Source organism: Oncorhynchus keta, chromosome 13 (assembly GCF_023373465.1).
Source record: "Oncorhynchus keta strain PuntledgeMale-10-30-2019 chromosome 13, Oket_V2, whole genome shotgun sequence".
NCBI lineage: Eukaryota > Metazoa > Chordata > Actinopteri > Salmoniformes > Salmonidae > Oncorhynchus > Oncorhynchus keta.
In genome coordinates, this window is record NC_068433.1 from 41377807 (window position 1) to 41394154 (window position 16348).

A 16348-nucleotide genomic window follows, 5' to 3' on the forward strand; every position below is an offset into this window, starting at 1 on the left:
CCACCCACCCACCCACACACACACACTTCATAGCAGACAAGACAGCTCATAATCCAGTGCCGTTATCACATTCAACACGCCTATATTTGAGGTTTAATTAGATTTTAAAATGAAAACATCTCTCTCAGTATCATGGCAAAATATGTTTAATAGCATCAGATTAGCAACAAAACGGGTAATTTTGTGAAATTTTGGAAAACTGCTAACTAAGGGAGATAAAGCACATAGTATATGCATGGTGACAAGACTTTCAGCCAATTACATTTCTAATTACATTGGTAACCATTTTAGAATAGCAATAAGGCGCCTCGGGGGTTTGTAGTATATGGCCAATATACCACGCCCCCTCGTGCCTTATTGCTTAAATATATCCTGGTTGTGATTGCAGGACGGGGTGTTAGGTAAGTGTTCTGTTGATCTAGCTGTAGGACAATCAGAGCGGTGTATGTGACCAATAAAATGTGATTTGATTCGATTTTTGCTATTAGGGAGGAGAACGTTGTACCATCACAAAACAGTTCTCCTGTTCATCAATCCAGATATATATGTGAGTGAGTGAGTGAGTGAGTGAGTGAGTGAGAGAGAGAGAGAGGACATAGTTGCAAAAGAAGGAGAGAATTATGCAGAGTGAGTGAGGGAAGGAACAAGAGAGATTGTGTGAAAATAAGAGAGAGAAAGATAGACAGCATGCACTGTAGAAAACCACCTTTTCACACATTCTGTCTGTTCCTCTCAACTTTTCTATCCCTCCCTCCCTGCCTTGCTCCCTCATTCTCTCTCTCTGCATGTCCTCATGTCTCCTGTGGTTCTCATGACACACGCAGACACAGGTGGTCAGACAGACTCGCACAGACTGACACAGGCACACACTCACTCCCAGGCTGAGGGGCCATCTGCTCCTGAGTCACCTCTGATCACGTCTATCCCACTCTCCATCCTTTAATTTCTCCATCGATTCCCTTCTCATCTTCCCTCCATCCTCCTCTCGTGTCTCCAGATCCTCTCATCTGCTCTCTCTCTCCCTCTCTCTCTCTCTTAGAGTTCAGATCTGTCAGAGACAGGTCTAGGAATGATGCTAGTAATGGCTGGCTGACATTTCATGACTGTGATTCTAGATGACTAACAGGCTCTGGGTTTGGATATAAGCTCATTAACTTCTTCGGTATCGGTGCCCCGTCCGCAGGACGGTTGAGCTAAAGTAGGCTAATGCAATTAGTATGAGGCTATAAGTAACAAGAAAACTTCCCAGGACATAGACATGTCTGATATTGGCAGAAACCTTAAATTCTTTTTAATCTAACTGCACTGTCCAATTTACAGTAGATATTACAGTGAAATAAAACCATGCTATGGTTTCAGGAAAGTGCACAATTTTGAACATGATAGGTTATTAATAAACAAATTAGGCACATGTGGGCAGTCTTGATAAAAAGTTTTGAACAGAAATCCAATGGTTCATTGGATCAGGCTAAAACTTTGCACATACACTGCTGACATCTAGTGATCACAATCTAAATTGCATCTGGACTGGATTAATACATTATGTCCTTTCTCTTGCATTTCAAAGATGATGGTACAAAAAAATATATTTGTAATATCTTTTACCAGACTACACTTGTGTTAGATTCTCCTACATGCCTTTCACATTTCCACAAACTTCTAAGTGTTTCCTTTCAAATGGTACCAAGAATATGCATATCATTGCTTCATGTCCTGAGCTTACAGGCAGTTAGATTTGGGTATGTCATTTTAGGTGAAAATTTTAAAAAAGGGGCGGATCCTTAGGTTTTAAGTGACAATTTCTTGATTGTGTTGATGAACTCCGATGAAGATACAACTGTATCTACAGGGACTACGGAAGAGGGCTGCAAGCACATTTCTTCCTGATATGCTGACAGTGTACTTGTTTATGCCTTTTAATACAGAGACAAGGTGCCTTTTAATACAGAGACAAGGTGCCTTTTAATACAGAGACAAGGTGCCTTTTAATATAGAGACAAGGTGCCTTTTAATACAGAGACAAGGTGCCTTTTAATACAGAGACAAGGTGCCTTTTAATACAGAGACAAGGTGCCTTTTAATACAGAGACAAGGTGCCTTTTAATACAGAGACAAGGTGCCTTTTAATATAGAGACAAGGTGCCTTTTAATACAGAGACAAGGTGCCTTTAATGAGACAATGTGCTTTTAATACAGAGACAAGGTGCCTTTTAATACAGAGACAAGGTGCCTTTTAATACAGAATACAGAGACAAGGTGCCTTTTAATACAGAGACAAGGTGCCTTTTAGAGACAAATATAGGTGCCTTTTAATACAGAGACAAGGTGCCTTTTAATACAGAGACAAGGTGCCTTTTAATACAGAGACAAGAATACAGAGACAAGGTGCCTTTTAATACAGAGACAAGGTGCCGTCAGCGTGAAACTATCTTTCATCTTCTCCAATCTCTGTTTCGGGTGATAATTTAACAACTATAAATAAGTCTAGTGTGCAGAGACACAGGCAATTAAACAGACTCATAATAATAAATGTGGAGGGATGACTGAAAATAAACGGTTCTTCCAACCTATTTCCCTCCATGTTTACCCACGGCAACAGAGGCACAATAGCACTTTCTTAGCGTTTTCTGAGTAAGAGCTAAGTGAGAAAAACACGTTGACACTGATTTCCTTCTGTTTAGCTGGAGGGATACACAGTCAAAGCCCATTTGTAGCAGCAGACACAACACTTAAGTAACATCAGAATCGATTTAGATTAGGGCTATTCAACTGGGCCTCCAGGACCACAGCTCTGCTGTTTTTCAACTGGCCCCTGTAATCGGGGACTGATTCAGACCTGGGAAACCAGGTGAGTTGGCCTCTCTGGGCAATCAATGATAACACATCTATGGGGATTTAACAATAATACATCTATATAATAGCATGTAGAATGATTAGGCTAGACAATACACTACTAAATGCGTACGTAGGTAATCGTGTGCGGGAGATATCTTTCATAAGGAATTGAACTCTGGGTCCTGTATTTCCGCGTTCCGCAAATGAGACTCAGCGTGGTGGTGTTCATGCCAGGAGTCATGCACACAGCCACACACACATACCACTAATCAAGGGGAATTACAACCTACACAGATGCATGTTAACATGGAAAACATGCATGACCTGGAAAGTGCACATCAGTAGCCTAGGCCAGATGAGCTCTAATGAAGGAGAGGTGGTTACTCATTTATACAGATTAGCCTTTATAGAGACCTGAGATAATGTGTATAGCCTCAACCTACACACCCACACACCTATCGTTATCATTACAGTGAGCTGAACAGAACGTGGCCCATTACAGACTACGGAGAACAGACACAGGCCCAGATTATCCTGTTCTGTTCTCACCAGAGTTCTTTTTATGGTCAAAATCATTCCATTATGGTCCCAGGGTGAGACTGAGCAGGCTTCCTGTATGCATCCCTCCTCATCTCTTCTCTCCTGACCTCCTCTCATCCCGCTCTCCCCTCCCCCCAGAGTCTCTGAAACAGGACACTGTCCCCCTGAGAATACAGCTTTCTGGGTCACGGTGACAACGGCCAGGATTTACACACTCTCCTGTGTGTGTGTGTGTGTGTGTGTGTGCGCGCACGCGCGTGCGTTGGTGTGTGTGTGTGTGTGTGTGTGCGCTCGCGTGTGAGAGAGGGGAAGAGAGAGTGAGCGGGAGCATGAGGTAGTAAGACACACTAATGCTCAGAGAAACAGAGCAGTTTGTAATGAATAAGAAACACTTCAGATTAAAGATGAGGAGATTAAGCATTTTACAACTCTCCCTCTCTCTCCCCCTCCTTCCCACCCACACTTTCGCCATCTCTGTACCTGTCTCCTCCTCTCCCTTTCGGCCTCTTTCTCTCTGCCAGTCTCCCTCTCTTGTCTGAGTTGCAGTTTTGAGAAGTCTGTCTGTCAGCCAGTCTGTCTGTCAGCCAGCCTGCCTGTCTGTCTGTCTGTCAGCCTGCCTGTCTGTCTGTCTGTCAGCCTGCCTGTCTGTCTGTCAGCCTGCCTGTCTGTCTGTCAGCCTGCCTGTCTGTCTGTCAGCCTGCCTGCCTGCCTGTCAGCCTGCCTGCCTGCCCTGTCTGTCTGTCTGTCTGTCTGTCTGTCAGCCTGCCTGTCTGTCTGTCTGTCAGCCTGCCTGTCTGTCTGCTGTGCTGCATAAGTGAATATCTCACGGAGGGAGAACGGGAGGCATGCTGCTTGTCTGATAGCAATTAGACCTTGACACGTTCACCTTGAATCCCCCTCTCAACAAAAAACCTCCGCCCTCCCGTGAGCTACTCTACCCTCTCTTCTGGTGCATAACAAGTAGAGAACGTCACTACATTCCCAACATCAAACCACAATAATGCTTGATGAATTTAACAAATCACCATGTGCAGGGAATGTAACAGTGGGGGGAAACGAAAAACTGGAAGACGAGTTTGACTGTTTCAAGGGCACCCACACACTGCACGGCGCACACGCACGTTCCTAACTTCCTACTCCTTCAGAATAATACCTCTGTACATGTATATCAGACACCTACACACAGGTGCAGGTACTCAAGCAGTAGACAGTTGAAGGTGGCCGTTCTCCATTCCTGTTAGCATCGGTCTACTGTCACCGCTATATAGTGCACTACTTTTGACCATATATAGGGAATAGAGTGACATTTGGGACGCAGGCTTAGTCTTTCATCTGAGCTGCCTGATAAGAACCAGGGACTACACACTATAGCGTGTCACAGTGATGCTCTGACCAAGCCCTGAGTATACAGACACAGATCTGTGTGCATCACTCTCCAATTGCTAAGCCAGGCCTGAAATCGCAGTCAATAATAAATACTAGATGATTTATTGAGCAATAAAAACAAAAAGACAGAAAGTCCTTGAGGGTTTGACTATTCTCCAGAAGAGTTTTCATCTCTAGTGCAGTCAAGAGGGACGGAGGGATGAATGGATGGGTGGAGGAACAGGGTCAACATTTATCAGGCAAAAAGCGGTGTCCCCTTCGGGAGGTATAGTGGAATAAATATGAAAAGAACAAGAGAATCGTGTTTATATGGGAAGGACGAAACAAAAGAGGGCAATAATTGGAGGACTATAAAATAAATGTCTCATGAAATGTTCACACACACACACACAGGTGAGAGGGTCCACGAGGAATTGTGATAGGACTAGAACAGTAGCCACCTCAATTTCCCTGGATTTCAGTGCATCCGGTAACAGCAGTCAGTTTGTTTGGCCTTGCAACACGATCACATTCCAGGTCACTGGTTTACCGGACACCCCCGCAGCCCTCGACCTCTGGGGGCCGCAGCGCCTGTCATCGATGTTAATAAAACATTTTTCTTTAAACATAATAAATCATTGAGTGTAACCTTCCAAAAAGTAATTAATTCAGAAACCTTTTTCAATTTCCATATGTACTAGGAAGCGAAGTGTTTGTTTCTTGGGCTTCAGGAATTTGACTGAAAAAGTGGACACAGTTTTTTTTTACTGATTTGAAAGTATAAGGGGGACAACGAACAAATGCCACGGTCAAGGCTACGATGGTGCCAGTGCAATGACTGGAGCTTACGGAGGTGCTCAAAAGCGCATGTAGTTCTTTATGAGTTTCAGTTTAGAAAACGATCTCTTTGCAGATGTGACAGTTACAGGGATGGCAAAAACAGCTTAATTTCCATAGCAACAGCAGGGAAACTGGGCAGAAGGGAGGAGGGCTTCAAATACAGCAGTTCTGTAACATATTTAATTTTAGCCTCTCAATTCTCCTTAATTGCCGGCCCCAACACGTTACGGACAGAGATTAACTGTATAGGAAGCTCTGGGGACAGGTCTTCTGGATACTGGACAGTCAATAAATTGGCAGATGCAAACAGATGATGGTATTTAGCAGACAAAAGTTATTGAGGGATTGAACAGAAAAAAAAAGAAAAATAAGTGGTTAGCGATTTTCGTTCATACCGGTGAAACCGGTGTTTGAGTTGTGTGGTTGCAAAGACGACAGTCCCCAATCTCTGGAATATCTTGGCATGCCTCAAAATGTGTTTAAATTGTGTGAAGCACAATGTCTCAGGAAAGACTGTCTGAGTTGGCAACTCAGTAATAGTATGGACCTACAGGCCGCGGTGAAAACATTTGCACACAAAATAGGAGGACTTCAGGAGACCAGGGGAGTCTCAAGTTGGATTTAATTTGGTTTAGGCCTAAATGAATTTACCTTGAATATTACAGCACATTTTGTGTAGGGTATTAGCCTGACAAAACCCGCTGAGCAAAACCCGCTCAACAATACCGTCTGAATTTATCCTCAAGCTAACTACTTTTTTTCTTCATTGTTAGGCTATCTGATGTGTCATTTTCATAAAAGGTTTATAAATAGCACCTAAATCGCAGCCACACAAAAAAAACAGTATACATTTATAGATAGTACACTTCATAATGAAACAATCTCTAGTGAGTTAGTGTTGAGTGTGGACTGACTATTATTGGCATGAATGCAGAGAAACTGCGTTTACCGCCAGTGTTTCAGGTATGATAGAAATACAGGGCTGAGGCCAATCGAGGTCGGACCAGGCGAGGACAGTGTTATTTTAGCTGCTGTGGGGGTCAGTATCAGAGATGTATTATATTCAGAGCCTTGACCGACTGCAGGGCGTGTTTCCCCCGATAGCCGTACAGGGGGGGGGGCCCTGGCCTCCAACCTCCAACTCAAGGCTACCTGTCTAATATAATGTGAGTTTCTTATTAATAGTACTGTAGCCAACCTGCTCGCTGGGGTATAGGGCTGACAAATTATACACTTAACCTTGGAGAACTCCTAACATTTCCAGTAAACATTTTCAATAGAAGGTTCATATTGATTCGACTCTATTTAAAAAAGCATTCTCTCCAGTATCCGTTCAGTGAATCTAAAAGTAGATTTTAAATCTGAAACTGTACACTGACCAACGGAATGAGAGAAGTACAGATACATAGAGAGGTAGAGAGAGAGAAGGGGTAGAGAGAGGTAGAGAGAGAGTGGGAAGAGAGGTACAGAGAGGGAAGAGAGTTTTAGAGAGAGGAGAAGAGAGAGATCAGTGATGACCATCTGGTCCTCACAGTGAGGTGTGCTGAAGGCAAAGCCATCTCAGTGGGCGTCGGCGCCGGAACTCAGCGTCAGCTGGGCCCCACCGGGTCATATATTACCTGACTGAAACCTCTCTCTGGCCTGCTTGTTTGAGCCTACAGTGAATTCTCGTTTTGGCCAAATTGCAAAAGAGATCATGTGAGTCACCTTTCAGGAAATGTGTACGAGTGATAACTAGGAACAAACTTTTCCACATTTTCTTTGTAGACTGTGTGTGTGTGTCCTACCTGTATCTCCATGCCCTGCTCCAGCAGTCTCTTGGCCTGGTTCTCCACCTCCAGTCTAGCTCTGCTGATCAGCAGCAGGTCATTCTCTATCACATCTATACCAGACAGATCCACCCCCTGGGACAGATAGTCTGGAGAGAGGGAGAAGAGGGTGTTAGAGGGTGTGTGTGTGTGTGTGTGTGTGTGTGTGTGTGTGTGTGTGTGTGTGTGTGTGTGTGTGTTTGCACATGTACACCTTCAGATATTTTCCTGAGATCTAGAAAAACACCCTCTAACATTTGACAATATAACATTTGGCATTCAGTGTGATTTATTTTCATTTAGATAGAAAACCAGCCTCCCACAATACAGACCCCTACAATACAGCCTCCTACAGTATTGGAGAGTGAAGGTCAAAGGGAAAACATGACAAGCACACAGTTGTAGACATAGAAAACAGGTGGAACTGCAGTCAATAGGAAAGGTAGCAGTATATGTTGACTTTTAAACTGTGTGTGTGTGTGTGTGTGTGTGTGTGTGTGTGTGTGTGTGTGAGCCAGATGTTCTATGCAGATGGGTTGATCCAATTAACCCCTTGCGAACATTCATTAAGACCTTCCCATGACTCTCTCACACACACACACACACACACACACACACATCTTCAGTCCCCTCTACAACCTATTGTGTTAAAAACAATACAGTTGAATCTTTAAAAACACTGTCACAAAAAGAAATGTGAACCGGCGACACAGGTAGGGAAATCTAAGCTACCATTTCAGCGCAATCCAAAGGAGAGAGCAGGCAGGCAGATAAATAATCTGAAATAGCTTTAATGTCTTTGTCTAGACTCCCTGCTCTGCGCAGAGCGCTGTGCTCCCCAGTGAGAGAAGTCAGTCAGCAGACTGGCCAGGGAGAAGAGATTGGACAGCAGAATATCTAATCCAAAGACAATCCACTCACAGACAACTAAAATTCACATCCCTAGTATGCTGTTCCCTGTGTGTGTGTGTGTGTGTGTGTGTGTGTGTGTGTGTGTGTGTGTGTGTGTGTGTGTGTGTGTGTGTGTGTGTGTGTGTGTGTGTGTGTGTGTGTGTGTCAGGCGTGGAGTGTGTGTGGGGCAGCCCCCAGGGACGGCCCTGGGCATTAGTATATTTTTGGGGGGATGGCTAAGTCAAGGTTTCAATTTATTGTCGAGCATTAGAATAATAGAATACACAAGGTGCAATTTCGAAATTTGGTTGTGCATCAGCGATTTCTCTCTTGTTATTTCAGTCACTCAATTAGCTGGATAGACAAACTTCCCAAAGGACTCATTTATTTTGGTACTGTCCATATGCAGCTTGTTTTTGGTCACAGGTCCAGGAATGACTGAAGAATTGCAACATTTACCTAGAGCTACCTCTGCAGATAGCACTACTGGGTGATTTGAAAAGTCTTAGTCAATTGATCAATAATATAATACAACTTTTAGCAACAATAAAACATTTCACAATCTGTAGAAACTATGAGAATAGAACGTTTCAGAACTTTTGTGAAGCATCACAGCACAGTTGAAAAATATATGGCAAATAGAAATCCAATATGGATGGTGTTGAGAGATAGATGGGAGGGATTGAATGGAGCTGAAGGGTGGGACTAACAACAAGATAACAAGATAAATATACTGAGTCTGTAAAATGTATATAGGTTCAGAACTTTTGTGAAACATCACACAAAAAAAAATATGGCAAATTAAATAAAACGGACTAGACGGACTATAGACTAGAGAAATAGAGGGGAGAGGTTAAGGGTAGGAGGAGGACAGGACCAAAAACAAACTAAATATAAAACTATTGTAAAATATACTGTGTTTGTAAAATGTTTATAGTATGTATAATCTGGAAGTAGACGCCTAAGTGTTGTTGTCCATTAGTTTACTCCAATTAGGGGAAGTAGGGTTAGTAGAAAATAATAAAGGAAAATATATATATTTTTAAAGATGTATGTATGTATGTATGTATGTATGTATGTATGTATGTATGTATGTATGTATGTATGTATGTATGTATGTATGTATGTATGTATGTATGTATGTATGTATAGTGGGGCAAAAAAGTATTTAGTCAGTCACCAATTGTGCAAGTTCTCCCACTTAAAAAGATGAGAGGCCTGTAATTTTCATCATAGGTACACTTCGACTATGACAGTGTTAAACAAATCAAAATATATTTTATACTTGAGGTTCTTCAAAGTAGCTACCCTTTACCTTGATGACATTTTTACACATTATTGGCATTCTCTCAACAGCTCAAATAAGCAAAGAGAAACGACAGTCCATCATTACTTTAAGACATGAAGGTCTGTCAATCCGGAAAATGTAAAGAACTTTGAAAGTTTCTTCAAGTGCAGTTGAAAAAACCACCAAGCGCTATGATGAAACTGGCTCTCATGAGGACCGTCACAGGAAAGGAAGGGTGGGGGGGAACCTCACTGGCAAAACATTTTTGTACGCCAACCCCCCCCCCACCCCACAACCAAATATCGCCTAGGGCCCCCAAAATGCTAGGGTCGGCCCAGGCAGCCACTCAGATAACAATACCCTTCCGAGGGGGTATGGTTAAGAATTCTCATTTGTTGTAGAGAAATACTGGTTAGAAAACACTGTACTTCAATCCTTTCTAGCTTGGCCACTGGCCAGGTAGTGACGGCTAGCAAGGTCCTCTTTGGCATTGGCATGGCACTGCTGGCACCATGATGTGCATGTTGGTGGCTTCTTGTGGTGCCTCTACGCTGGGCCCTCGGTCTGTGTTGTGCCATTGCACTGGGAATCGGTTACGGATTCAACATCAATCAGCCTGCCTCATCGTCGGCCATATTTATCTGCACTGAGAAGACCCGTCTAAACCAGAGCCTGGGAAACGGGAGGCATTACACTGAGAACAACTCCAACTGTGACCTTGGAAACACAATTTAGTCATTACAAGGTACAAGGGAAGAAAGGGACTTCTGATAAGAAACATTAGCCATGACTCAATATGGCCGACTGGAAGCTCTCTAGGACGGGAGGACGCTGAAATTATTTCACAAAACATGCAATTCACTTCACAGCAGATAAGGAGGAGGAGGCAACAAATAGAGAGAGAGATTGTTATTGTCCAGAGAGCCAAGCCTCCATCTTAAAATTAGAAATGAGAGATGAGAACGAGAGAAAGCGAGAGAGAGGGGGGGGGGGGCAATTTCTTGGGATAGCCTTCCAAATAAGCTTTCTAAATTCCCTTCTGCTATATGTGCTTTCTAAATTCCCTTCTGCTATGAACCTCTTAAAAAGGTCTTCACAGGAACACAACACAGCAAGAGCAATGGTGAATCCGCGTTTCACATTCAAAGGGGAAAGGAGAAAGCCTGCAAGTATCATCCATCGCAACGATGGCGAATTCTGCAGAGAGATTGCGTGAAATTACATTTCAACGGTCCACATTTCCAGAGTAAATGCAACCATCTAGGACACCATAGTGTGACAGTGAATATATAAGCTACTACTGAAGTACTACAGGTGTGAAAGCCATTCAGAGAGTCAATGTTACGATAAAGCATCCAGTAAAATGTTAGTGTAGATGGCTGGTAAAGACAATCACAGCACACAGTTTTTAGTGTGTACATAAAGCTGAAGAGAATCGCTTGAACCCTGGCGCAGTCATTGTTGTGACAATGACATACCTCACTCAGACAGGAGCACTATTGAATTTGAAAAAAAACAAAAACATTTTTCCTTATGTAACCCAGAGACGGGGTTAAAACTAGTGCACTGTTCAGGGACGTATTATCATTGTTGTCTCAGCCTGCGATTGGACAGACTAACAACTGTACCAGGAGTTCTCATTGGTTCCATACACCGAACTTCCCTTCTATTGTCTGTCTGTCAGATGGACGAGAGGATAGAGAATGTGTTTGTAAGTCATTGGGCGCCATAAATCCACACACAAGGGGACACGAGGATTAGCGGAGAGAAAGAGCAGAGAGAGACTAGACAGGGACTGGGTACAGTAGGAGTCAGCCTCTCTCCTAATGTTGATTTTTTTTAACCCAGGTTTCTGAGAACCAGTTTCAGAGTGGAGAGCTAAAATAGCTCTGTAGTCATTATATCTGGACACCAGGGACACAGGGGCGACATAGGACCGTTTCCACACTTGTTTGTGTGTAACTGCTAACATAAACCTGTGAATTTGCTGCCAAAGCCGAGATGTGAAATAAACAAAGAGGAATCAGATAAGCTCGAGATATGTTAAAATGTTTATTTGCCAAGCAGAACATGTGTTTGTTTGTGTGTACAGTGTGTGTGTGTGCGCGTGTAACCTCCGCGCTGCTTGAAGGTCACCCCTAGTGTTTATTGGCACTCAGTCCTTTCCCAGGCCTTCCCAACGCCTCTCAGACAGCAACACATAAGCACATGCTCCCTCCACAGCAACAAGGACTGAGTATGTGTGTGTGTGTGTGTGTGTGTGTGTGTGTGTGTGTGTGTGTGTGTGTGTGTGTGTGTGTGAGAGTGGGACAGTGAACAACAGGAAGAGACGAGCTCCAGCTCCATGGTCCACAGAGGGGCCTAGTGCACAAAATGGAACCCCAGGAGAGAACACTGTGTGGGGGAGACAGGGCTGACCTTCCTCCCTAGAGACTAGATGGTGTTTACACCAATGATGGCTCTGGAATTATCATCAAATCTCATCAGCCAGTTTATCACACTGTCCCCATGTTTTATTAAGAGGGAAATAAACAGCTATGTTTCACAGGTCTTTCAGTGAAGAAATGTCAACTGTTCACCTTAACCAAATATATCCACGTACGGAGACATAGCCAGCCAGCTGCAGTTCTTCCTGGGTTGCACTCAGCCTGCTACAGGATGACCCCTGAACTCAGATGACCACTGACCGCACGCAGAATACACTAAAATCATCTCTCTCAGTATAGGGCTATGAGTGAGGGGGAGAAGAGAGGGATGAAATGGAGGAGAGAAAAGACACTCAAGAGGTCAAAGGGACATGAGGTACTGTGATTAACACATAGTGACATAATCTAAGAACACTCTGCTATCCTGTCTGTCGTTACTAAACAGGCAGACTGGGTGAGGTCATCAAAGAGGGTCAGTCAATGATGTCATCACAGAGAGCCCAGAAGGTCATCCGTGTTGTTATCCGTGATGTGACCTCAGTGAGGTTTAATGATTCAGAATGGAGTAACGCTGGTGTGTGTGTGTGTGTGTGTGTGTGTGTGTGTCTGTCAAAAAGGAAGGCGTAGCAGGTGGCAATGGGGTGTTTTTTAAGCCAATTTCCTGCAATTCCACAAATTTGAGCTGAGAGACATTTCTGCAGTTTCAGAGCAAATTTCCTGCAATTCTACACATTTTGTCATGGCCCTGAGATAAATATATTCTGCCATGGAGCTGAGAGAAAATGTTGCCATTTTAAAACAAATTTCCTACAATACTATGTATTTTGCCATGGCTAATGTGTTATTTTTCTCAAACATAATAACAAAATCAATACTGCTGAATTAATTGTTTTTGGAATTTTAAATGATCCCAGACTACCTAGCCGAGCATGTATTTTGGTGATTGTTAGTTCTCAAAGATTATATTATTAAAAAAAGATATATAGGTCAATTATCTTTTCTACATACATTTTATCTGCTTTTAGTTGTTGAAGTTTACACTGAAAACATTTTGATTATGATAATTGTTTTACCGTTTGGTCCCGCCCAAGTATTTTCTATGCAGAAAAATCCCTGACTGTCTGAAATCTTGTGTCAGTTACAGGAGTTTGATCAGGTTCCAGCCACTGTCTGCTCAGTCACCTCATCCCTCCCTCGCTCTCTCTTTTGCCTCCAGTTGCAGACTACACAATCAGCCCTGACAGGCTGTTTCTGCCCCATTAGCTCTTGCCATGGGGCACTGATCTACAGCCACAACACAGATAGTCAATATGGCTGGAGCTGGGCAGACACCCACAGCGAGTGCACAGTGGACTCGTCAGCAGTGACAGGCTCTGGCACGGCGACTCTTTCATCCCACTCGCTCTCTCTTCCCTCTCGCTCTTCCCACTCGCTCTCTCTTCCCACTCGCTCTCTCTTCCCTCTCCCTTTCCGATGCACGCACGCTCTTCGCGCACACACAAAGTTGAAATGGGGAAAAGGTAGAGAAACCCAAGCAAACAGCAACCTGTAGGGGCATCAGGGGACAGGGTTGGATATGGGATTGCAATATTAATACCAGCATCAAACATTTATGGGCATTCTCTCCTCCAAGCAGAGAAGTAGAAAATGATTTGTGTGTGTGAGCGTGTGTGTGTGTGTTAGGGCTGCACAATTAATCTAATTCACAAAGATCGCAAGAGATCCATGATGCATGTTATATTTTGAAACGTCACTCAGAACACTAATGTAACGTCCACTTTTATAGTTTACTCCGTTTGTCAGTTTGCATGCTGCTCTGTTAGGACAAATGCAGTCAACAGATTGTACCAAACATGAAACGATCCTGCTTTTCACTTTGTTTCTTAATATACACTTAGAAATGTATTTTTTTTATTTTTAAGAAAATATAATTTTAGTCCATCAAAATAACATCAAATTGATCAGAAATACAGTGTAGACACTGTTAATGTAATATAATATAATATAATATAATAATAATATAATAATAATAATATTGTCACTCCTGTGTTCCAATGATCATTTAGCCTTTTAAAATTATAAACTTGGATTAGATAAGACAACGTGCCATTGGAACACAGGAGTGATGTTTGCTTATAATGGGCCTCTGTACGCCTATGTAGATATTCCATTAAAAATCAGCCATTTCCAGCAACAATAGTAATTTACAACATTAACATTGTCTATACTGTATTTCTGATCAATTTTATGTTATTTTAATGAACCAAAAAAATGTGTTTTTCTTTAATAAAATAACATTTCAGTGACCTCAAACTTTTGAACGGTAATTTTTTATGATTCCAACAGTTGTCCAAGTGTTTTGATCTATATTGCAAACACAATATTTGGCAAAAAAAATTTTTTTCGTTTTTTTGCACATATCGTGCAGCTCTAGCGTGTGTGTTTGCATTGTACAGTTTACCAGTTCTACAGGAATGACTATGACTCCCTCTAAAGCAAAGCAACAAAATATGCCTATTGAGAACTGCCATAGCTCTGTATTTACAGAGCATTCAGAAAGCATTCAACCCCTGAACTTTTTCCACATGTTGTTATTCTAAAATTGATTGACAATTTAATATAAACACAATGACAAAGCAAAAACAGTTTTTTTTAGAAATGTTTGCTAATTAATATATATATATTTTTTAAACGCAAATATCACAAGTATTCAGACCCTTTACTCTACTTTGTTGAAGCACCATTGGCAGCGATTACAGCCTCGAGTCTTCTTGGGTATGATGCTACAAGCTTGGCACACCTGTATTTGGGGCATTTCTCCCATTCTTCTCTACAGATCCTCTCAAGCTCTATCAGGTTGGATGTGGAGCGTCGCTGCACAGCTATTTTCAGGTCTCTCCAGAGATGTTAGATCAGGTTCAAGTCCGGGCTCTGGCTGGGCCACTCAAGGACATTCAGAGACTTGTCTTGAAGCCACTCTTGTGTTGTCCTGGCTGTGTGCTTAGGGTCATTTTCTTGTTGAAAGGTGAACCGGAGATCCTGAGTGCTCTGGAGCAGGTTTTCATCAAGGATCTCTCTGTACTTTGCTCTGTTCATCTTTCCCTCGATCCTGACTAGTCTCCTAGTCCCTGCCGCTGAAAAACATCCCCACGGCATGCTGCTGCTGTCACCACGCTTCACCGTAGGGATGACGCCAGGTTTCTTCCAGATGTGACATCGGCTGTTACTGTGACCGTATTACCGCCAGACCAACAGTCACGAGTCATGATGGCAGTCAAATTCCACGTGACCGCTTAGTCACTGTAATTAGGCTTCTATCAAGCTCTGATGCTGCTGATGGTCATTAGTAACGTACAAAACTTGCTAATTGCCTGGTACTCAAAACTATATTGTCCCTCTAATCATTCTGACATTAATGCGCACATGTAATCAGAAATCTAATCAAACACTTCATGAGAGCCCATGAGCTCATGTTGCTAGTGGTTGTATTAATTTGGGATCTATCCCATCCCAGAACTGTCCCAGACTATGTTTGGAATATTTCCTTCTCGCACAGAATATAATAGGTTGACTTTTATACTATGGGGGATAGTAGATTGACAAAGGCTTGTGCTTTTGCTGTTCGTTAGGCAAACACATCTTGTTGGCTGATGAAAAGTAAAATGTGGACAGTTCTTCCAATATCTTCAATATGCACCTCGGAATTGGATACGGCACGTGCAGATGCGTCCCCGATGTGTCGGTCTTCACTTGTAGCCTGTATGAGAGACCAGATCACGTGACGGAGAGCCATTTCAGTGAGAGGTGTCGTGTCTTTGGCTATGCTGGATTAAGTGATATGACATGCTATTCTATAAAATAATTTCTCTGTAATTAATATTACCTGATTAAGCTAATCAGGTAAATGTAATTAACTAGAAAGTCGGGGCACGACAAAATAATGTTTATAGAGCTGTTATCTTCCAAATAAACTCAAAGACCTGGTAATCTTTTACCTCAATAATAGCAGTCAATTTTTTATCGGCACTATTTAGTCTCATCTGAAAGTTGTAAATTCTTGGTTCACGAACCCTGGATCCCCTTGAATCAGCAATACAAAATGTGGTTTAATGATTTATTTACTAAATACTCACACAGAATTACATCTACACAGAATGGATCATACATTGATTATAAAATGTCAAAGGAAAACGTCCCTAGCGGACGGAACAGATGCTACTTAATGTAATGTTTACATACCCTACATTATCCATCTCATATGGATATGTATATACTGTACTCTATCATCTACTGCATCTTTATGTAATACGTGTATCACTAGCCACTTTGTTTACATACCCTACACTACTCAATCT

At 42.5% G+C, this 16348-nt stretch overlaps 2 protein-coding genes across 2 annotated transcripts in view; both read right to left on the reverse strand.

Annotated features, from left to right (window-relative positions):
* cog5 (component of oligomeric golgi complex 5) overlaps positions 1–16348 on the reverse strand; it is a 92046-nt gene that overhangs the window by 44710 nt on the left and 30988 nt on the right. The window contains exon 7 of the mRNA XM_052460165.1: positions 7368–7498. Coding sequence (XP_052316125.1) covers positions 7368–7498 — 131 coding nt within the window. The remainder of the gene's footprint in view (positions 1–7367; positions 7499–16348) is intronic.
* Positions 1–16348, reverse strand: part of LOC118392355 (solute carrier organic anion transporter family member 1C1-like) — a 176703-nt gene that overhangs the window by 27934 nt on the left and 132421 nt on the right. The gene's annotated exons all lie outside the window — the stretch shown is intronic.